The sequence below is a fragment of the Callorhinus ursinus genome, unplaced genomic scaffold (assembly GCF_003265705.2).
Source record: "Callorhinus ursinus isolate GAN/ISIS: 27379988/994484 unplaced genomic scaffold, GSC_fseal_2.0 scaffold66, whole genome shotgun sequence".
In the NCBI taxonomy this organism is placed as follows: Eukaryota; Metazoa; Chordata; class Mammalia; order Carnivora; family Otariidae; genus Callorhinus; species Callorhinus ursinus.
In genome coordinates this window covers 4,492,229-4,514,722 of record NW_027397128.1, presented here as the reverse complement: position 1 = coordinate 4,514,722, position 22,494 = coordinate 4,492,229, and the positions used below count along the sequence as shown (strand labels likewise).

General features: G+C 38.3%; 1 protein-coding gene across 3 annotated transcripts in view; it reads left to right on the top strand.

The window, feature by feature from the left end:
• Nucleotides 1–22,494, top strand: part of OPHN1 (oligophrenin 1) — a 498,955-nt gene that overhangs the window by 139,254 nt on the left and 337,207 nt on the right. For all 3 annotated transcript variants that reach the window (XM_073885819.1, XM_025860816.2, XM_073885818.1), the window contains exon 3: nucleotides 20,177–20,272. In XM_073885819.1, coding sequence (XP_073741920.1) covers nucleotides 20,177–20,272 — 96 coding nt within the window. The remainder of the gene's footprint in view (nucleotides 1–20,176; nucleotides 20,273–22,494) is intronic.

The window sequence follows — 22,494 nt, the reverse complement described above, 5'->3', positions numbered from 1 at the left end:
CATAAATACATGGAGGTTAATCAACACGCTACTAAAGAAGGAATTGGGCAACCAGGAAATTAAAGAAGAAATTTAAAAATACATCGAAAAAAATGAAAATGAAAACACAATGGTCCAGAATCTTTGGGATGCAGCAAAAATAGTCCTAAGATGGAAAGATATAGCAATACATGCATACCTCAAGAGGCAAGAAAGATTTCAAATAAAGAACCTAACCTTACACCTAGAGGAGGTAGAAAAAGAACAACAAATAGAGTCTAAAACCAGCAGAAGGAAAAGAGTAATACAGATTAAAGCAGAAATAAATGATATAGAGACTAAAAAACAATGGAACAGATCAATGAAACCAGAAGCTGGTTCTTTGAAGAAACTAATAAAATTGATAAATGTCTATCAGACTTACAAAAAGAAAAGAGAAAGGACCCCAATAAATAAAATCACAAAGGAGAGAGGATAAATAACAACCAACACCACGGAAATACAATCAGAATATTATGAAAACTATATGGCAACAAGTTGGACAAACTGGAAAAATGGATAAATTCTTACAAACATATTAACTACCAAAACGAAAGAGGAACAAATAGAAAACTTGAAAAGACTGATAACCAGCAAAATAATTGAATCAGTAATAAAATATCCTAGCAAACCAATGTCCAGGAGAAGATGGCTTCACAGGTGAATTCTGCCAAACATTTAAGGAAGACCTAATGTCTATTCCTCGCCAACTATTCCAAAAAATAAAAAAAGGAAAGAAAACTTCCAAGTTCATTCTATGAGGTCAACATTATCCATACACTAACACCAAATAAAGACTCCACTAAAAAGAGAACTATAAGCCAATATCCATGATGAATAGGGTTGCAAATTCTCAATAAAATACTAGCAAACAGAATCCAAACAATATATTAAAAGAATCATTCATCCTGATCAAGTGGGATTTGTTCCTGGGTTGCAAGTGTGGTTCAATATTTGCTAATCAATCACTGTGATATACCACATTAATAAAAGAAAGCATAAGGACCATTTCAATAGATGCAGAAAAAGCATTAGACAAAGTACAACATCCATTCATGATAAAAATCCTCAACAAAGTAAGGTTAGAGGAAATGTACCTTAACATAATAAGGGCCATACATGAAAAACTCACAGCTAATATCTTCAGTGAGGAACAATTGAGAACTTTTCCTCTATGGTCAGAAACAAGACCAATGTTATTCACCATAGTACTGGAAGTCTTAGCCACAGCAATTAGACAACAAAAAGAAATAAAAGGCATCCAAATCAGGAAGGAAGAGGTAAAACTTTCTCTGTTTGCACTATGACAGGATACTGTATATGAAAAACAAAAGACTCCACCAAAAAACTGCTAGAACTGTTTCCCTTTCCTCAGGAGACATATCTAGAAAGATCTTGCTAGGGCCGATGTCAAAGAGGTTACTGCCTGTGTTCTCTATGATTTTGATGGTTTCCCGTCTCATGTTTAGGTCTTTCATACATTTTGAATTTGTTTTTGTGTGTGGTGTACAAAAGTGGTCCAGTTCCATTCTTTTGCATGTTGCTGTCCAGTTTTCCCAACACCATTTCTTGAAGAGATTGTCATTTTCCCATTGGATATTCTTTCCTGCTTTGTCGAAGATTAACTGACCATATAGCTTTGGGTTAATTTCTGGGTTTTCTATTCTGTTCCCTTGATCTATGTGTGTATTAATGTGCCAGTATCGTAGTGTCTTGATCCCTATAGCTTTGTAATAGAACTTGAAGTCCGGAATTGTGATGCTTCCAGCTTTGCTTTCCTTTTACAAAATTGCTTTGGCTTTACGGGGTCTTTTGTGGTTGCATACAAATTTGGGGAATGTTTGTTCTAGCTCTGTGAAAAATGATGGTGGTATTTTGATAGGGATTGCATTAAATGTGTAGATTGCTTTGGGTAGTATAGACATTTTAACAATATTTGTACTTGCAACCGATGAGCATGGAATGCTTTTCCATATATTTGTGTCATCTTCAATCTCTTTTGTCTGTGTTTTATCATTTTCGGAGTACAGATCCTTCACCTCTTTGGTTGGGTTTATTCCTGTGTATCTTATGGTTTCTGGTATAGTTGTAAATGGGATTGGTTCCTTAATTTCTCTTTCTGCTGCTTCATTATTGGTGTTTAGAAATAGAACAGAGGTCTGTATGTTGATTTTGTACCCTGTAACTTCACTGAATTCTGTATCAGTTCTAACAAGTTTTTGGTGTAGTCTTTTGGGTTTTCTTTTCATGTCATCTGCATATAGTGAATGTTTTCCTTTTTCCTTGTCGATTTGGATGCCATTTCTTTTCGTTGTCTGCTTGCTGTGTCTAGGACTTCCAGTTCAATGTAAATGACAGTGGTGATAGTGGATATACTTGTCTTGTTCCTGACTGTAGGAGAAAAGCTCTCAGGTTTTCCCCATTGAGGATGATATTACCTGTGGGTTTTAGTGTATGTGGCCTTTATCATGTTGCAGTTTATTCCCTCCAATCTTACTTTGTTGAGAGTTTTTATCATGAATGGATGTTGTACTTTGTAAAATGCTTTTTCTGCTTCTATTGAAATGATCATATGGTTCTTATCTTTCCTTTTATTCGTGTCGCTTATCACAGTGATTGATAAGCAAATACTGAACCACACTTGCAACACGGGAATAAATTCCACTTGACTGTGGTGAACGATTCTTTTAATATATTCTTTGATTCTCTTTGCTAGTATTTGATAGAGAATTTTTGCATCTATGTTCATCAGGGATCTTGCCTTGTAGATCTCTTTTTTAGTGGAATCTTTATGTGGTTTTGGTATCAGGGTAATTCTTGCTTTATAGTATGAATTTGGAAGTTTTACTTCCTTTTCTATTTTTTGGATTAGTTTGAGAAGAATAGGTGTTATGAAGCCACCTGGCCCTGGACTTTTGTTTGCTGGGAGATTTTTTTATTGCTGATTTAATTTCTTTGCTGGTTATCAGTCTGTTCAAGTTTTCTGTTTTTTCCTGTTTCAGTTTTGGTAATTTTTATGTTTCTAGGAATTTATCCATTTTTTCCAAATTGTCCAATTAGTTGTCATATAGTTTTTCATAATATTCTATTATAATTGTTTTTATTTCCATGGTGTTATTTGTAATTTCTCCTGTTTCATTTGTGATTTTATTTATTTGGGGCCTTTCTTTTTTTGTTAGGTGTGGCTGGAGGTTTATCAACTTTTTTTTTTTAAGGTTTTATTTATTTATTTGACAGAGACACAGCGAGAGGAACACAAGCAGGGGGAGCAGGAGAGGGAGAAGCAGGCTTCCCACGGAGCAGGGAGCCCGATGTGGGGCCGGACCCCAGGGCCCTGGGATCATGACCTGAGCCGAAGGCAGACACTTAATGACTGAGCCACCCAGGTGCCCCTGGAGGTTTATCAACTTTTAAAATTTTTCGAAGAACAGCTCCTGGTTTCATTGATGTTTTCTACTGTGTTTTTAATTTCTCTATAGAAACACATACAGAACACATTTCTTTGTGTTCTGATCTTTATTACGTCTTTCTGTCTGCTGGCTTTAAGCTTCATTTGTTCTTTTTTCTAGCTCCTTTAGGTATAAAATTAGGCTGTTTACTTGAAATTTTTCTTAGCTCTTGAGGTAGGCATGTATTACTATATCCTTACCTCTTAGGGCTGCTTTTGCTGCATACCAAAGGTTTTGGACCGTTGTGTGTTTATTTTCATTTGTTTCCATATTTTTTTTTTGTTTTCTTCTTTGATTTCCTGGTTGACCCATTTATTGTATGGCATTATGTTGTCTAACTTCCATGTATGTGTGATATTTCCAAATTTTTTCTTGTGGATCTCTTTTAAGTTTCATAGTGTTGTGGTCAGAAAAAAACGCGTGGTATGAGTCAGTCTTTTTATATTTATTGTTTTGTGACCTAATATGCGATTTGTTCTGGAGAATGACCCATGTGCACTTGAAAAGAATGTGTATTCTGCTGCTTTAGGTTGGAATATTCTGAATATATCTGTTAAGTCCACCTGGTCTAGCCTGTCATTCAAAGCTATTATGTCCTTTTTGATTTTCTCTTTGGGTGATCTGTCCATTGATGTAAGTGGGGTGTTAATTCCCCTACTACAATTGTATTATGATGAATGAGTTCCTTTATGTTTGTTATTAATTGTTTTATATATTTGGGTTCTCCCATGTTGGGTGCATAAACACAATTGTTAGATTTTCCTGTTGGATTTTCCCTTTTACTATTATATAGTGCCATTCTTTGTCTCTTGTTACGGTCTTTGTTTTAAAGTCTAGTTTGTCCAATATATGTATTGCTACAGTGGCTTTCTTTTGATGTCTCTTTGTATGATGAATATTTCTTCATCCCCTTGCTTTTAATCTTCAGGCATCTTTAGATCTGAAATGAATAAGCCACATATAGGGTCTTTTTTTTTTCTTCCCATTCTGACACCTTATATCTTTTGAGTGAAACATTTTGTCTATTTACATTCAGAGTAATTATTGATAGATATGTATTTAGTGCTGTTTTACTTGTTTTGTCATTGTTTCTGGAGATTTTTGTGATCCTTTCTTGTCTTTGTCAGTTTTGGCCTCTCATTTCCACTCAAAGAGTCCCATTTAATATTTCTTTCAGGGCTGGCTTAGTGACCATGACATCCTTTAGTTTTTGTTTGGGAAATTCTTTAACTCTTCCTATTCTGAATGATAGCTTTGCTGGATAGAGTATTCTTGGCTACAGATTTTTTTCCGTTCTGCTCATTGAATTTATCATGCCACTGTCTTCTGGCTTGCCAAGTTTCTGTTGAGAGGGCTGAAGCTAGCCTTATGCATCTTATTTTGTAAGTTAGGTACTTTGTCTTGCTGCTTTTAGGAGTTTTTTTCTTTATTACTGTATTTAATTACAACATATCTTGGTGTTGGCCTGCTTTTGTTGATTGTGATGGGAGTTCTCTCTGCCTCCTGGATCTGGATGTCTCTTTCCTTCGGTAAATTAGGGGAGTTTTCACCTATTATTTCCTCAAATAAATATTCTGCCTCCCTTTCCCTCTCTTCTTCTGGGACTCCTGTAATATGAATGTTACTACATTTGATGGAATCTCTGAGTTCCCTAAGTCTATTCTTGTGTTTCATAATTCTTCTTTCAGCCTTCTGTTCATTGCATTAAGTTTGTTTCCAGTCTCAGTTATTGCATTATTTTATCTCTGAGGTAAAATTCTCTTTGTTGCCTTCCATTCTTTTCTCAAGTCCAGTGAGTATCCTTATGAGTGTTGCTTTAAATTCTCTAGGAGTCATGTTACTTATATCTGCCTTGCATAGAACTCTGGCCAAGGCCTCATCTTATTCTTTCATTTGCAATAAATTCCTCCATGTTAGCATTTTGTCTAAGTCTTTCTCTTCTTCTCTATGTTAGAAAAGCCTGTTCTGTTTTCTGTTCTTGAGAGTAATGGCTTTATGAAGCAGTGATCATGTAGTGTCCACGGCTTGGCACTTCAGGGTGTCGTTCTGGTGTGTGCTCCTGTGCTCTGTTGTTATGTTTTGTCTGCTCTATCCTTCAGACCAGTCATCAGTAAACCTCTCCTTGCCCGCAGTGGGCAGTGTTTGGTCCTTGGTCAGAGTGTGGCAAGTTTTAACTAGGTTAGCTGTGGTCTGCTCTTGCAAAGAGAGTGGATCCTACTTTATCTAGAACTGAAGCATTTGGAACTCTGGTCAGGAGACATGGCATGGGCAGGGGTTTCTGCTGATCTTCCGGGGAAAGGGCCCACCATGCTGGGACTGAGTCAAGCTTGATGGAGAAGGGCAGTCCCACCAAAGTGCCACGGTTTGAGAGTTGGTATAAGCAAGTTAGGCAGCTGTGTCAGCCCTGAGCTCTTTCCTGCAAGGGTCTCTGCATTTGTGCTGGAGGGGGAAGGGAAATGGCTCTAGCCAGCTTCTTTGTTCCTGGAGAGCTCTCTCTGAAGCCTGCCTCTTAGAGAAGCACTCTGAGAAGAGTGAATAGTCTTCCCCTTTTGTGCCCCAGGCGTTTTTGAGATTTTTGTTTCCAAGTTGTCTGCCTCAAGGTTTTTGACTGACTTCTCACCAAGAGCAGCACAGTGACCTTTGGGCTCTAATTCTGACAAGGCTGCTGACCTTTAATACTTCATGCTTTAGAGATGTTGTGTGGGTAGGGGATTGTGCTGGACTTTTAGGGGAGGATCCTGCTGTGCTGGGACTGCGGCAGTCTTGACTGACCAGGGTTGTCCTGCCAGAGCGCAGGGGTGTAAGAATTGTAATCAAGTCAGGCAGCCTGTGTAAGGCCCTGAGCTGCTTCCTGCAGGTGGCTCTGTGTTTATGCTCTGGGGAGGGGGAGTGAAATGGGAGCAGCCAGTTGTTTTGTCCCCAGAGAAACATCTCTGTGAGCACTGTCTCTCAGGGAAGCACTCACAGTAGAATGAATTATCTCCCCTCTGTGTGTCCCAGGCATTTTTCAGATTGCTGTTTCCAGGCTGTTGCCTCCCCCTTTTTTGCCTGTCTTCTTCTCTCCAGGAGCAGGGAAGTTCCCTCCAGGCTCATACCAGCCAAGCCTGCTGACATTTTACAACTCCAGACTTTAAGCCCTGCTGGTTGCGAAAACTCAGGAAACTCAGCCCTCTTGTTTTCCCAGTCAATGGCTCTGGGAAAACATTCTCCTTGTGTGTCCCTTTGTGTGCTTGTCTCTCACCCTTCTCTGCAGCTCCCATGATCCATTTCTCCCCCAACCATGTCACCCCACTTACCTCTTCAGTGGGGCCTTTTCTCTCCCTTTAGTTGTGGAGTTTGTTCTGTTGGTCTTCAGGTTGATTTCTTGGGTATTTAGGATGATTTGATAGTTATCTCATTGTATTCATGGGACTAGACCAACCTAGAGTCTCTCTGTTCTGACACTTATCTTCCCAAATTCTGGTTTATTTTTCTTTTATTTTAGCCTGGTAGACTCTGTTTAGTATTTATTGTAAAGCAGATCTGCTAGCAAGTAATTCAGTTTTTGTTTATCTGGGCATATCTTCTTTTTTGAAGGTTAATTTCGCTAGATGTAGAATATTATTGTAGGGTTGTAGGGTTTTTGTCTCACGGAGTGGAACAGTGAGTCTCCAGGACACAAAAGGGTGAAGTGAAAGTTTATTAAGTGAAGTCAAGAAGAGAAAGGAGAGGAGAGGAGCGGGGAGGGAAGGAGAGGCAAGGGGAGGGGAGAAGGAGGGGAGAGGAAAGGAAAGGAGCTCTCTAGAGTGAGAGGGGTTCTGAATGGGTTGCCACTGAGGGCTTTTATGGTTAGTCTTTTGTAGAAAACTGATCAGGGAACTTGGCAAATTTCTTGTCAATAACAGGTAAGAACAACAGGGTGTATTTGTAAATATCATGAGAATATCCTGTCTATATTTAGAACAAAGATAGTGGATTTGTTACCTTCCCTTCTCTCTGTTTAATATCTCGTCTATAACATTTCTTCACATCTGGGATTTCTGTGAGCCTAGTCATGTAGCTCCCTACCTGTCTTTCCCTTCCTAGCCTCTCCTGTCCCTTACTCATTATCTTGATAGTTCCCTCCACCCCAGCATTTTGAATATGCTACTTTGTCTGATCCTTCATGATTCCTGATGAAAAATTCCGCTGTTAATCTTATTGAGGATTCCTTGTTCATGATGTCTTTTTCTTTTGCCTTTTTAAAAGATTTTGTCCCCTTCTCTATCTTTCAGCAGTTGACTGTGATATTTTTAGGTGTGTATATCTGAGTTTATCTTCCTTTAGGTGTGCATTGAGCTTGTTGGGAGTGAAGATGATTTTTATTTTTATCAAATGTGGCAGATATTCTTTCTTCATCTTCCTCTCTTATTCTAGGATTCCCATTGTGTGTGTTGTTATGTTTATGCTGCCTCATAGGTCTCTGGGAGTCTGTTGATTTTTCTTAATTCTTTTTTCTTTCTGTTTTATAGATTTGGTAATCTCAATTGACCTGTCTTTAGCTGCACTGATTCTTCTGCCTGCCCAATTCTCATCTTGAGCTAGTGTAGTAAATTTTCCATGTTTATTATTATATTTTTTAACGACAGAATTTTTGTTGATCTTTTAAAATATTCTCGGACTCATTATTGATATTCTGTATTTGGTGAGACATTGTTCTCATTCTCTCCTTTAGTTTTTTTTAGATATGGTTCTTTTTAATTCTTTTTATATATTTAGAATAGCTAATTTAAAATCTTTGTCTAGTAAGTGCAATGTCTGGGCTTTCTCATGGCTGGTTTCTGTTGATAACATTTTTTTTTAGTATAAGCCAATGTTTCCTGTTTCTGTGGGTCTCCTAATTTCTTGATGAAACGTGTACATTTAATATGTAATGTGACAATTCTTGAAATGAGAACCTTTCTCTTTCCCCATGGTTTGTGTGTGTGTTGTTGTCTCCTTGTTTATTGACTTCTTGAACTAATTCTCTATTAAAGTCTGTATTTTTTGTTGTATGTAGCCACTGAAGTCTTTGGTAGGTTAGCTTAGTGATCACCTACTGATTGTACAAGGATTCAATGAAATATCTTGAGTCAGCAAGTTTCCCAGCCTTTGGTGAAGGGCTTTGTTGGTGTATGTTATGGCATGCCCCCAACATTTAGCCAGTCAGTTCACAACTCTGCCTACCCATTCTCTCTCTTCTTGTTCAGGGCCTCAAGGTCAGATAGAAGTGAGAGATTAGGGCCAACTCAAATCTTTCATGGACATAGTCTGAGGTGTGCACACATTCCTTCACACACACATGTCTTTCTAGATTCTTAGAAATAGGTTGTAGCTTTGCATAGGGCCTGTGCACATGTCATTCTCCAAATTGCATTCTCCAGTTTTTTGATGAAGCATTTTGTGTTCTTGGACCCAATTCCAGTGTATTTTTGGGAGTAGATTCCGTACACTAACAGTTCTCTGAATACCAGCTAGATGTCCTACCATTCAACTCAACTTTGACACTATCTCCTTGGAAACCAGGTTCTACAGGTTAAGGTTTCAGTTGTACAAGACTGCACTACCACTTTCAGATGTCTGTCACAGGTCTAGTGCTTCTGACGAACTGGCTATAAACTAGAGGTTCCCAAAATGTCCTTAGGTTTGATTAATTTGCTAAAATGACTCACAGAATTCAATGAAATATTTTATTTACTAGTTTACAGGCTTATTATGAAAGGATATAACATAAGAAAAGCTATATAGAAGGTATGTATAAGGCATATGATGGGAAAAGGGTGTGGAGCTTCCATGCCCTGTCTGAGCATACCATTCTCCCCACTTTTCTACATATTTACTTAACCTGGAAGTTCCTTTTAGGTTTTTATGGAGGCTTCATTACATAGGAATGATTGATTAAATCAGTGGTCACTGGTGGTTGATTCAACCTCCAGTCTCTCTCTCCTCCCCAGAGGTCAGGGGAGTGAGAATGAGAGTTCCAATGCTCTAATCACATGGGTAGTTCTCCTGGCAACCAGTTCCCATTTTTAGGTGTGGTCCAAAAGTCATGCCATTAACCTAACAAAAGACAATTTTATGGCTCTCATCACAGAAAATTTCAAGGGTTTTGGGAGCTGTGAGCTGGGAATGGTGGATGAAGACCAAATATATATGAGAAGTATATTCTGGTCATCTGAATGATCAAATATATATTTCTTATAAATCACAGTAGCACAGTAAATATTTTGGTTAACCTCTTGATAATTCCCAACTTTTACATTGCCTTGGGTTACCACGATTTTTTAAAAATTTGAGATGATTGTTTTTCCTAAATGCCCCCAAAACAGCACTGCTTACAAAGAATGAGCTTTGTTAGGACAGAGACTAGACTTAAGAATGGAACTTTAAGGACCTGTTAAAATGGACAAATAGTGAAGGTCCCTTAAGAGTTCAGCCTTGTAAAACTCCAACCCCATTCTGCTCTCCCTGGTGGCTGCTAACCTGTTGGTTTACACAGCTATCATAGTTGGGAAGCTGTTGGTTTTCAATGCTACAGCAGAGCTGGGGAGAGAGTGATTTGATTAGGTTTACTTAATACACAACAAAGTACACTGGTATTATCAAGATTCAATCTTTTATCTTGAACAGAGAATCCTTACATTGTTAAGGCTTTAATTTATTAGAGACTATTATGTATATTGTATAATCTAACATATATATTATATAATCTGTTATATATATAACATATATGACAGAAAAAACTTGTGTCCAGGATATATAAAGAAATCTTATAGCTCAATAGCTCAACAATAAGAAGACAAAAACCCAATTATAAAACTGGCTAGAATCTTAACAGACCCTTCATGACAAAAAGATATTGTAAATGCCCAATAAGTTCATGATAAACTACTTAGCACCATTAGTCATCAAGAAAATGCAAATTAAAACTATGGTGAGATACCACCACACATCCATTGAAATGGTTAAAATTGAAATAAAAAAAGTCATTTACCAGATTTTTATTGTAGCTTTATTCACAATAGACAATATATGGAAGGAATCCAAGTGTCTGTTGATAGATGAATGGATAAGTAAGATATGGTGTGTGTATATATACACACACACAATGAAATATTACTCAGCCATAAAAGAGAATGAAATCTTGCCATTTGTTACAACATGGGTAGACCTTGAGAGGATTATGCTAAGTGAAATAGGTCAGACAGAGAAAGACAAATACCATATGATTTTACTTATAGTGGAATCAAAAAGAGCGGAAACAGGCCCACAAACACAGAGAACAAACTGGTGGTTGCCAGAGGGGAGGTGAGTGGGGGAATGGGCAAAATGAGTGAAGGAGAGCGGGAGTTACAGGCCTGTAGCTATGGAATGAGTAAATCACCAGGAAGAAAGGTACGGCATAGGGAATATAGTCAGTGGCATTTTAATAGCATTTATGGTGACAGATGGTAGCTATATTTGTGGTGAGCATAGCAGAGTTGTTGAATCACTATGTTGTATACCTGAAACTAATATAACATTGTATCTCAGAAATGCTTCACTAAAAAAAGATTTATTTTTTTAATTTAATTTAATTTTATTATGTTAATGTTAGTCACTGTACAATACATCATTAGGTTTTGATGTAGTGATCCATGCCTCATTGTTTCCATATAACACCCAGTGCTACATGCAGTATGTGCCCTCCTTAATACCCATCACCAGGCTAAAGCATCCCCCCACCCTCTTCCCCTCTAAAACCCTCAGTTTGTTTCTCAGAGTCCAGAGTCTCTCATGGCTCGTCTCTCTCTCCAATTTCCCCCTCTTCATTTTCCCGTTCCTTCTCCTAATGTTCTCCATGTTATTCCTTATGTTCCACAAATAAGTGAAACCATATGATACTTGACTTTCTCTGCTTGACTTATTTCACTGAGCATAATCTCCAGTTCCATCCATGTTGATGTAAAAGCTGGGTATTCATCTTTTCTGATGGCTGAGTAAAATTCCATTGTATATATGGACCACATCTTCTTGATCCATTCATCTGTTGAAGGGCATCTTGGCTCTTTCCACCATTTGGCTATTGCGGACATTGCTGCTATGAACGTCGGGATGCATATGGCCCTTCTTTTCACTGCATCTGTGTCTTTGGGGTAAATACCCAGGAGTGCAATTGCTGGGTCATAGGGTAGCTCTATTCTTAATTTTTTCAGGAACCTCCACACTGTTTTCCAAAGTGGCTATACCAACTTGCATTCCCACCGACAGTGTAAGAGGGTTCCCCTTTCTCCACAACCTCTCCAACATTTGTTGTTTCTTGCCTTGTCAATTTTTGCCATTCTAACTGGTGTAAGGTGTTATCTCAATGTGGTTTTGATTTGAATTTCCCTGATGGCTAATCGTGATGAACATTTTTTCATGTGTCTGTTAGCCATTTGTATGTCTTCTTTGGAGAAATGTCTGTTCATGTTCTGCCCATTTTTTGACTTATTTGTTTTTTGGGTGTTGAGTGTGAGAAGTTCTTTATAGATCTTGGAAATCAGACCTTTGTCTGTGGTGTCATTTGCAAATATCTTCTCCCATTCTGTGGGTTGCCTCTTTGTTTTGTTGACTGTTTCCTTTGCTGTGAAGAAGCTTTTTATCTTGATGAAGCCCCAGAGTTCATTTTTGCTTTTGCTTTACTAGCTTTTGGAGATGTATCTTAAAAGAAGTTGCTGTTGCCGATGTCAGAGAGGTTACTGCCTATGTTCTCCTCTAGGATTTTGATGGATTCCTGTCTCACACTGAGGTCTTTCATCCACTTTGATTGAGTTTACCTTCGTGTATGGTGTTAGAGAATGGTCGAGATTCATTCTTCTGCATGTGGCTGTCCAATTTTCCCAGCACCATTTATTGAAGAGACTGTCTTTTTTCCATTGTAGATTTTTTCCTGCTTTGTCGAAGATTATTTGACCATAGAGTTGAGGGTCCGTATCTGGGCTCTCTGTTCGTTTCCATTGGTCTATATTTCTGTTTCTTGTGCCAGTACCATGCTGTCTTGGTGATCACTGCTTTGTAATATAGCCTGAAATTATGCAACGTGATGCCCCCAGCTTTGTTTTTCAACATTTCCTTGGCAATTCGGGGTCTTTTCTGATTCCATACAAATTTTAGGATTGTTTGTTCCAGCATTTTGAAAAATGTCACTAGAATTTTGACCGGGATGGCATTGACGGTATAGATTGCTCTGGGTAGCATATACAATTTAACAATGTTTATTCCTCCGATCCATGAGCATGGAATGTTTCTCCATGTTTATGTGTCTTCTTCGATTTCTTTCATGAATATTCTGTAGTTCCTAGAGTATAGATCCTTTACCTCTTTGGTTAGGTTTGTTCCGAGGTATCTTATGGTTTTTGGTGCTATTGTAAATGGAATCGATTCTCTAATTTCTCTTTCTACAGTTGCATTGTTAGTGTATTAAAAAGCAACTGATTTCTGTGCTTTGCTTTTGTATCCTGCCACATTACTGAATTGCCCTATGAGTTCTAGTAATTTGGGGGTGGAATGTTTTGGAATTTCCACATTAAGTATCATGTCATCTGCGAAGAGAGAGTTTCACTTTTTCTTTGCCAATTTGAATACCTTTTATTTCTTTTTGTTGTCTGATTGCTGTTGCTAGGACTTCTAGTACTATGTTGAACAATAGTGGCGAGCGTGGGCATCCTTGATGTGTTCCTGATCTTAGGAGAAAGGCTCTCATCTGTTCCCCATGGAAGATATATTTGCTGTGGGTTTTTCATAGACGGATTTTATGAACTTGAGGAATGTTCCCTCTATCCCTATACTCTGAAGAGTTTTAATCAGGAAGGGATTCTGTATTTTGTCAAATGCTTTTCTGCATCAAGTGAGATGGCCATATGGTTCTTCTCTCTCCTCTTATTAATGTGTTCTTTCACATTGATTGATTGGCCAATGTTGAACCACCCTTGCATACCGGGGATAAATCCCACTTGTTCATGGTGGATGATCATTTTAATGTATTTTTGGATCCTGAAATTATCCTTTTTGATGGGGTCTTTGCCTGGTTTGGGGATTAAGGTAATGCTGGCTTCGTAGAATGAGTCTGGAAGCTTTCCTTCTGTTTCTATTTTTGAAACAGCTTCAGGATAGTACGTATTATTTCTTCCTTGAATGTTTGGTAGAATTCCCCAGGGAATCCATCAGGCCCTGGACTCTTTGTTTTTTGGGAGGTTTTTGATCCCTGCTTCAGTCTCGTTACTGGTTATTGGCCTATTCAGGTTGTCAATTTCTTCCTGTTTCAGTCTTGGCAGTTTATAGGTTTCTAGGAAGGCATCCATTTTCTTCCAAGTTGCTTAATTTATTGGCATATAGTTGTTGATAATAATTGCTAATAATTGTTTTTTTCTCCTTGGTGTTAGTCGTGATCTCTCCCCTTTCATTCATTATTTTATTAATTTGGGTCCTTTCTCTTTTCTTTTGGATATGTCTGGCCAGTGGTTTATCGATCTTATTAATTCTTTCAGTGAACCAGCTTCTTAGTTTTGTTGATCTGATCTACTGCGTTTCTGATTTCTAATTCATTGGCATCTGCTCTAATCTTAATTATTTCTCTTCTAATGTGTGGCTTAGGCATCGTTTGTTGCTTTTTCTCTAGTTCTTTAAGGTGTAGAGTTAGTTGGTGAATTTGGGACTTTTTTATGTTTTTGAGTGAGGCTTGGATGGGTATGTATTTCCCCCTTAGGACCGCCTTTGCAGTATCCCATGGGTTTTGGAGTGATGCATTTTCCTTCTTTTTGGTTTCCATGAATTGTTTAAGTTCTTCTTTGAGTTCCTGGTTGACCCAAACATTCTTGAGCAGAGTGGTCTTCGGCTTCCAAATGTTTGAATTTCTTCCAAATTTTTTCTTGTGATTGAGTTCCAGTTTTAAAGCACGGTGGTTTGAGAATATGCAGGGAATAATCTCAGTCTTTTGGTATCAGTTGAGACCTGATTTGTGACCCAGTATGTGGTCTATTCTGGAGAAAGTTCTATGTGTGCTTGAGAAGAATGAGTATTCTGTTGTTTTAGGGTGGAATGTTCTGTAAATATCTATGAGGTCCATCTGGTCCAGTGTGTTCTTCAAAGCTCTTGTTTCTTTGTTGATTTTCTGCTTAGATGATCTGTCTATTGCCGAGAGTGGAGTATTGAGGTTTCCTAAAATTAATGTATTGTTATCAATATCACTCTTTATTTTGGTTAACAGTTGGCTTATGTAGATGGCTGCTCCCATGTGGGGGCGTAGATATTTACAATTGTTAGATCTTCTTGTTGGATAGACCCTTTAAGAATGATATAGTGTCCTTCTGTGTCTCTAAGTACAGTCTTTAGTTTAAAATCTAATTTGTCTGATATAAGAATTGCAACTCCAGCTTTCTTTTGAGGTCTGTTGGCATGCAATATGGATTTCCATCCCCTTACTTTCAGTCTGGATGTATCTTTAGGTTCAAAATGAATCTCTTGCAGACAGCATATGGATGGGTCCTGTCTTTTGATCCAGTCTGCAACCCTGTGCTGTTTTATGGGAGCATTTAGGCGTTCACATTGAGAGTGATTATTGAAAGAAATGAATTTATTGTCATCATGTTGCCTGTGAAGACCTTGTTTTTATAGACTGTCTTTGTAAATTTCTGTTCTGTATCACTCTTGGGGTCTTTCTCCTTTTATAAAACCCCCCTTAATATTTCTTGCAGGGCCGGCTTAGTGGTCACATATTCTTTCAGTTTCTGCCGGTCGTGGAAGCGCTGCATCTCTCCATCCATTCTAAATGACAGCCTTGCCGGAGAAAGTATTCTTGGCTGCATGTTCTTCTCATTTAGTACCCTGAATATGTCTTGCCAGTCCTTTCTGGCTTGCCACATCCCTTTGGAAAGGGTTGACGTTATTCTGATGTTCCTCCCTCTGTACGTAAGGAATCTCTTCCCCCTAACTGCCCTTAAGATGGTTTCCTTGATTCTAAGATTTATGAGTTTTACTATTACATGCTGGCGCGTTGGCCTGTTTTCCTTGATCTTGGGAGGGGTCCTCTCTGCCTCTAGGACACGAATGCTTGTTTCATTCCCCACATTAAGGAAGTTGTCAGCTACAGTTTGTTCAAATATATTTTCTAGTCCTCTCTCTCTCTCCACTCCCCTCAGGGATCCCAATAATTCTGACGTTGGAATGTTTCATGTTGTCACTTACTTCTCTGATTCTATTTTCATGGATTTTGAGTTGTTTTTCCCTGGCCTCCTCTTTTTCCTTCTTATCTAGTAATTAGTCTTCTAGATCACTAATTTGTTCTTCTACCTCACTTACTCTAGCTGTTAGATTATCTAGATTAGATTGGATCTCATTGATAGCGTTTTTAAGTTCTACCAATTCAGCTTTCATTTCTGCCCTTAGAGCTCTATGTTGCCATTAATCAATTTCTCCATTTTAGCTATTGTCTTCACCATTGGTACCCTGAATTCCATTTCCGACATCTTGGTTTTATCTGTATCCATTTGTAAATCTGTGGCAGAAGTCACAGTCTCTGAGTCTTTCCTATTTTGGCAGTTCCTCCTCCTAATCATTCTGTTGAGGGGTGGTTGAGGGAATGTACAGAGTCCAAATTATTGACCACAACCCCAGCAAGGTGCACCTGTTTTCATGGAACCTTAGGGTTGCTGGCCTCTTTGTCTCCCAGCTTGTCTTGTGGGGAAGGGGCCTTCTGTGCTTTTACTTAGGCAACCCTGTGTGGGCAGAGTTGCCCTGCCCCCTGTGGCGGGGCATGGGTTCAGTGAAACCAGTTTTTGGGGGCTTTTGTTCTCTGGCGCCTTTCCCTGGCAGATTTCTGTGTCTCTTCTGCGAGTCAGAGCATAAGGTATCGTTTTCAACCTTCTGCCTCAAAGCAGAGAGATCGCAGTCTGTTCTTTAGTGAGCTCTTCAGGCCACACTATCTCCATTTCTGTTTGTGCTGCTATAAACTGCAATGTCCTCACTGTGTGCCCCTGAGCTGCGCTCCCAGTCCTTCCCTCCAGGTAGGGCATGTCTCTGCCCTTTGTGCTTCTATAACTGCCAGCTGCCCCCAGTTCGAACTCGTGGCCCCACTGCTCCGGATTTCAGTACAGGGGGCTCCCCTAAAGTTCTTTCCCCATTGCTACTGCTCTGTGAGTCTGTGCCCTGTCTGCAGCACGGGAGGCTATTGCTCACCATCGGTGTAGGATACCCATGGCTTCCTCCCCCTGCTTGCCCTTTATCCTCCAATATTTGCCCGCAGAATCAAGGCTCCCTGCTTCATACCTCGAAACCAAACGCCTGCGATATTTTGTCTGTAGGGATCCAGGTCTGTCTTCGTACATCTCAGGCTGCTTTCTTTGGTGTTCAGAGTGTTCTGGTAGATTTCCAGCTCAGTTCCGGGGACTGGTTGGAATAGCATCCCCTACTCCTCTGCCATCTTTTCCCAAAACCACTAAAAAGATTTTAAGTTACCAGCTGTTGGAATTTCATCAACTAAAATTCTCATATATTGTTGTTGATTGGAATACAAAATAGTACATTGGCTTTGGAAAATAATTTGACCGTTTCTTGTATGTTTTAAGGTACACTTGCACCTAACCCTGTAACCCATTTATTGGACCCCTATGTATTTACCCAAGATAAATGAAAATATATGTCCTAGAAAGATTTATACATGAATGTTTAGTGTTTTTCACTATTATGAAGAAACAGCACAATGTCCATAAATAGGTGAATGAATGAATTATGGTATATTTATACAATGGAATTTACCCAGCAACAAAAATAATGAATTACAGATCGATGAATTTCTACGATATTGTGCAGACCAAAGTAATTTAGATATAAGAGTATGTTCCATATGATCCCATAGACAATAATAGTGATAATAAGTAAATTGGTTTCTATACAACATTAATTAATTACCTGACTAATTAGTCTTGTTTTAATTTACCTTATTCCCAGAAAGCTTCTGTTGTGTAACAAACACTATCCTGCTACATTCTAGAATGAGTGGGTGAAAAACATTACAGAAGACAGATGAATATGAAGGTGGTGTAGAGATAACCCTCAAAGATAGCTTGAACACTTATGAGAACGAGGCTTGGTCGACAGGGATGCAGAAGCATTGGGAAAGATAAAATAACGATTTTACATGGTGTAGAGTGATGCAGTAAATTTTATTTTAATTAGGAAATAAATGCCCCATACATAACAAGCATTGCTAGGTTATCTGTTGATGCTTTGGTGTCCAAAAGTTACTCAACTCATTTATCTGAAATACAGGACTCATTCCTGACACTTTTCTTAGTATAGAGGCCAAATATATGAGACTTTCTTTCGCTGAAGAGCTGCTAATTTATGCTTGTTCATATTTGTGAATGTGATTTGTTTGCGTTGTCTCATTTTTTATTTGTTTAGAAGGTAAGTATAGGAATGCCTATCTTTGTGTATTTAAGAGGAGTAAATGAGAGTGCTTATGGAAAGTCCTTCATAAACTTTTTCAAGCTCTGTGCAAATGTAAAGTAGTGTTTTCCATCCAGCCCAAGGTCTGGAGAAGAGATGTTGTTGCAAATAATGAAAATGGGAATGAATGCAACTCCTTTCTTACCCCATGCTTTTACTTACAAAATAATATAAATGTAAAAAAATCATAATATTTGTGGTTTCTGAAATGTTTAGATAGTTCTAAAAGAGGAGTGATTATTAACTGTACTTTGTTTGTATTAAGAAAAAACTGAAGGAATCCAGGTATTTGTGAAAGGGCAATATAATGAATATTCTTATTTAATTTCCCTGAGTGACACAGAAAGCACATGGGGGAATTCTGAGCTTGTCCTTTTCTGCTCCTAGCCAAGGAGGCCAGAGGAAAGTGATTGTTTTCCAGCCATGGAGCCAGTTTTGTGTTCTCTTTCTGATGAAATACGGAAAACAGGGTGTGCATGCTCCTCTTACATTTATGTGTACCAGATTTGATGTAGAAAATGTTACTCCAAAGTGTGGAAATTTGAGAAGGCATGGTAACCTGGTGTGCAGTCCCTACGCTTTGTAAAACCTTTCTTCTTTTTTAAAGGTTTTATTTGAGAGAGTGTGAGCGAGTGGGGGGAGGGGCAGAGGGAGAGCGAGCGAGCGAGCGAGAGAGAGAGAGATTCTCAAGCAGACTCCCCGCTGAGCACCAATCCTGACACAGGGCTCAATCCCAGTACCCATGAGATCATGACCTGGGGCAAAATCATGAGTCAGATGCTTAACTGGCTGAGCCACTGCTCCTCTCTTCTTCTTTCTTCTCCTTCTCCTCTTCCTCCTCCCCCTTCTCTTCCTCCTCCTTCTCCTGCTTCTCCTCCTCACCAGTGATGTGTTTAAAGGGTCAAGGATCTAAATCCTGAAAATAAGCTCTTCTGGAAATGTGATGTAGACAACATGACAATAAAATTCTAGGCAGGTTAATCTGTTCCAACCAAATGTCTGAGCACGTTTTATTGTGTTTGTGCCTAACCATGTTAGCTTTTTATTGAAAGGAATAGATGTTATTGTTTGCACTGTTTCCCTTTCTGTTGGTCTGAGAGTAAAAACTCTCATAAGCCTATGTATCTGATAGATAGATGTGAAAGTGGAGGAGGCTGAAACTATGGAGTTAAAGAAGAAATACGAAAAGGGAAGCAAAAATAACCAGAAGTTTGAGCTTCCCTGGAAGATGTTCTAATGGGTTACTTTAGTTAGTGGGAGGAGTGCCCCTTAAACTTTAAAGGACATATGAAGTATATGAAAATGCAGTTTCTGATTCTGTAAGTCTGCGGTTTGACCTGGGAATGTGTATTTCCATAAAGCTCCCATGTGATGATGATTCTGCTCTGAGATGCGCTCAGAGTAGCAAGGCTGGAGAGTTTGGCTGTACCTTTTGGTGAAGGTCATATTTTAAAAAATTTCACTGAAGATAATTTGTCAAAAGGCTAGCTAAATGTAATTTAGTTTTATACCTTCATTAGACTTTCATATAATAAAATTCAAAATTATTCACCCAAAATAAAAGCATTTGTCTGGGCATACCACCCTGAAGTTTTTCATTAATTGCTTCCTTAGTTCAGGTCCCTTGCTGAATACTATGTGAACAAGTTAAATTTGTTCTCCTGCCAGATAGTATCCTAACCCAGGCTGCCATAGGGTTAATGTGTAAAATGTCCAGGTTGTGCCTGTGTTGCCATGGAAAAGGACAGACCATCTAGCTTCTACTTTTGATACTGCCGGCTGGCTCAGGGACCTTGAGTACCACAGCTCTAAAATTCAGCTATTTTTTTTCCTTTGTAGAATGATTGTGGGTATTTGTTTGGTGAGAGGTGAGAAAGCATTTAGTTAGTGCCCATAATTGGTGCTCAATTAATGCTTAAAGAGATTCTTTAGGAGTAAAACGAAGTAGTTTTAAGTCTTATAGGCTTTGGGTAGAAGGAGTCAGAGAGGACAGGAATTGAGAGTAAAACACGTCCTATAACTTAAAAGAAGGACTTCACTAAGCTGCCCTCCTTCCATCTTTAATGGTTTTAGTTGCTCAGATCTTCTACTGAAGTTCTGATCTTTTGTTTAACTTTATTAAATGCAAGTTGCTAACTACTGGGAGAACTTCCTTTTGCTTTTCTTCTATCAGCCTTATCAGAAATGAGTAAATCAGTTAAAGGACAGCAGTCTTGACCATTTCTTCTGTTCCTCTTACTTTGCAGATTATTCTTCAGCTGTTCAGAAATTTTCTCAGACACTTCAGTCCTTTCAGTTTGATTTTATTGGAGACACTCTGACTGATGATGAGATTAACATTGGTAAGTCTTCAGCTACATGTGGCCTTGTGCCTCTTGAGGCAGTTCTGAGACTCCTAGGTTTTTGGATACAGGGAACCTGGGCATCTTCATCCTCTGTGATCTAGTGTCAAGCTCATGGGAGGCTGCTTAAGAAGGGTAAAGAAACATTGTCTCCCAGTCCCCTTCTCCTCTCAAACAAAAGCAATAAAAAGATAGCCCTTAAGCCTCCACTGAGGCCTTTGACTCAGTCAATCTGCAGGGGACTTTTTCTTTAAAGAATCTAATACATGAAAACAGATATTTTTGTAAAATATAAATTAAAGAGTGATTTTTTTAAAAAAAATTCTAAAATGATTTAGAATAACAGTCCTCCAAGGAATAAACTCCTCTAGAATGTTTAAAAGTAACATTTATATATGTCCAGCTTTTCAGACAACAGGACATTTGACATCTCTCTTGGGAACTGAATTTAACAACTCACTCTATGAGCTGTGTGATCTTGGACAGATACTTCCTTTTTCTGAGCCTTAGTCTTATCATCTATAAAATGTGTTTAATATTAATATCAAGAATGTTACCGGGAAGAGATTGAATAGTGGATGTTAAAGAACTTTGTGTTAGTTGGTATGAAGTTAAAGTAGTGTCAGCAAACTATGGCCCTTGGGCCAAATCTTGCCTGCCCCCTTCTTTTGGTAAATAAAGTTTTGTTGGAACACAGCCACATATATTCGTTTAAATATGGTCTAAGGGAAAAAAATATTGTCTAAGGGTACTTTTGTGGTAGGACAACAACATTGAGTAGAAGTAGCAGAGACTGGATGGCTTTCAAAGCCTAAAATATTTGCTCTGGTCATCTAAGAAAAAGTTTGGTAACCAGTGAGCTAAAGAATTAGTGTAAAGCATTTGCTAGACAAGAACACTGGATCACAGGACTATGGTGAATGATTTAATGTCACTGAAACAAGTTAGTTACAAGGTTGTATTTATGAACCCCAGCATTAAAATATGAAAATGTATTATTATTATTTAATGGTCATTGTAGTAAATATGAATAATATATAAAAATATAAAATTACCTATGATAGTAAGATATTCCATCACAGAAACAATGTATTAGTTGGTATTGGCATGTTATATTTTGGCTCTTTTTTGTACATGTGTGTCTTATGTGTATGCAATTTAGTTCATGCTAAATATGTAATTTTATCTTTTTAACCTAACAGTTTATCCTAATCAGCTTCTGATATCATTTAAAATTCTTTGTAAATTTCATGGGGGAGCAAGGACATTGTTTTTATTCACTGCTATTTCCCTAGCATGTAGAGGGTGCCTAACATATAGTAGATACTCAGCACATGTTTGTTGAGTAAATAAATAATGGATGAATTCAGATCTCTTTATTATAGGAGCCATAGTTTATATGATATTCAACTATTTAGCTTATTTCTAATTTTTCACTATTATAAATAATACTGCAATGAGTACTTTCATGAGACTAAGATTGATGACTGTTTTGGTAAATGTGGTAGTGTAACTAATGAGGCACACATTTGCATTTAGATTATTTATTCACTTCATTTTAATTTTGCAGATCTATTTTTGACTAAGGGCATGACTTATTTAAAAGTTAATATCATGAGCTCTAGAGTCAGATAGCCCAAATTTGAACTCTAGCTTTGGAATTTATTATTTGTGTAATCTGGGGAGGTGACTTTCCCTTTTTTGAATGTTAATTTTTCTCATCTTTGAAATAGGGTTGAGATGATCAATGCCAGGTGTGCACAGTGCCTAAATATATGTTAACTGTTTAATCATTGTTAATATAAGACTTGATTTCTTTGTACTCTGCAATGGACTGAGTGCTTCTTTGTCCTTCCCAAAATTCATATGTTGAAATTCTAACCCCTGATATGATGGTATCAAGAGCTGGAGTCTTTGGGAGGTGATTAGGTCATGAAAGTGGAACCCCTCACTGATGGGATTAGTGCCCTCCTAAAAGAGACACCAGAGGACTCTTTTACCCTCCTTCCATCCTGTGAGGATACACAAGAAGTTGTCAGTCTACAACCTCGAAGAGTGCTCTCACCAGAACCTAACTATGCTGACACCCTGATCTCAGACTTCCAGCCTCCAGAACTGTGAGAAATAAATTTCTGTGGTTTATAAACCACTCAGTCTACAGTATTTTGTTATAGCATCCTAAACGTGGTAAGACAGAAAGAAATTGGTACTGGGAAGTCAGG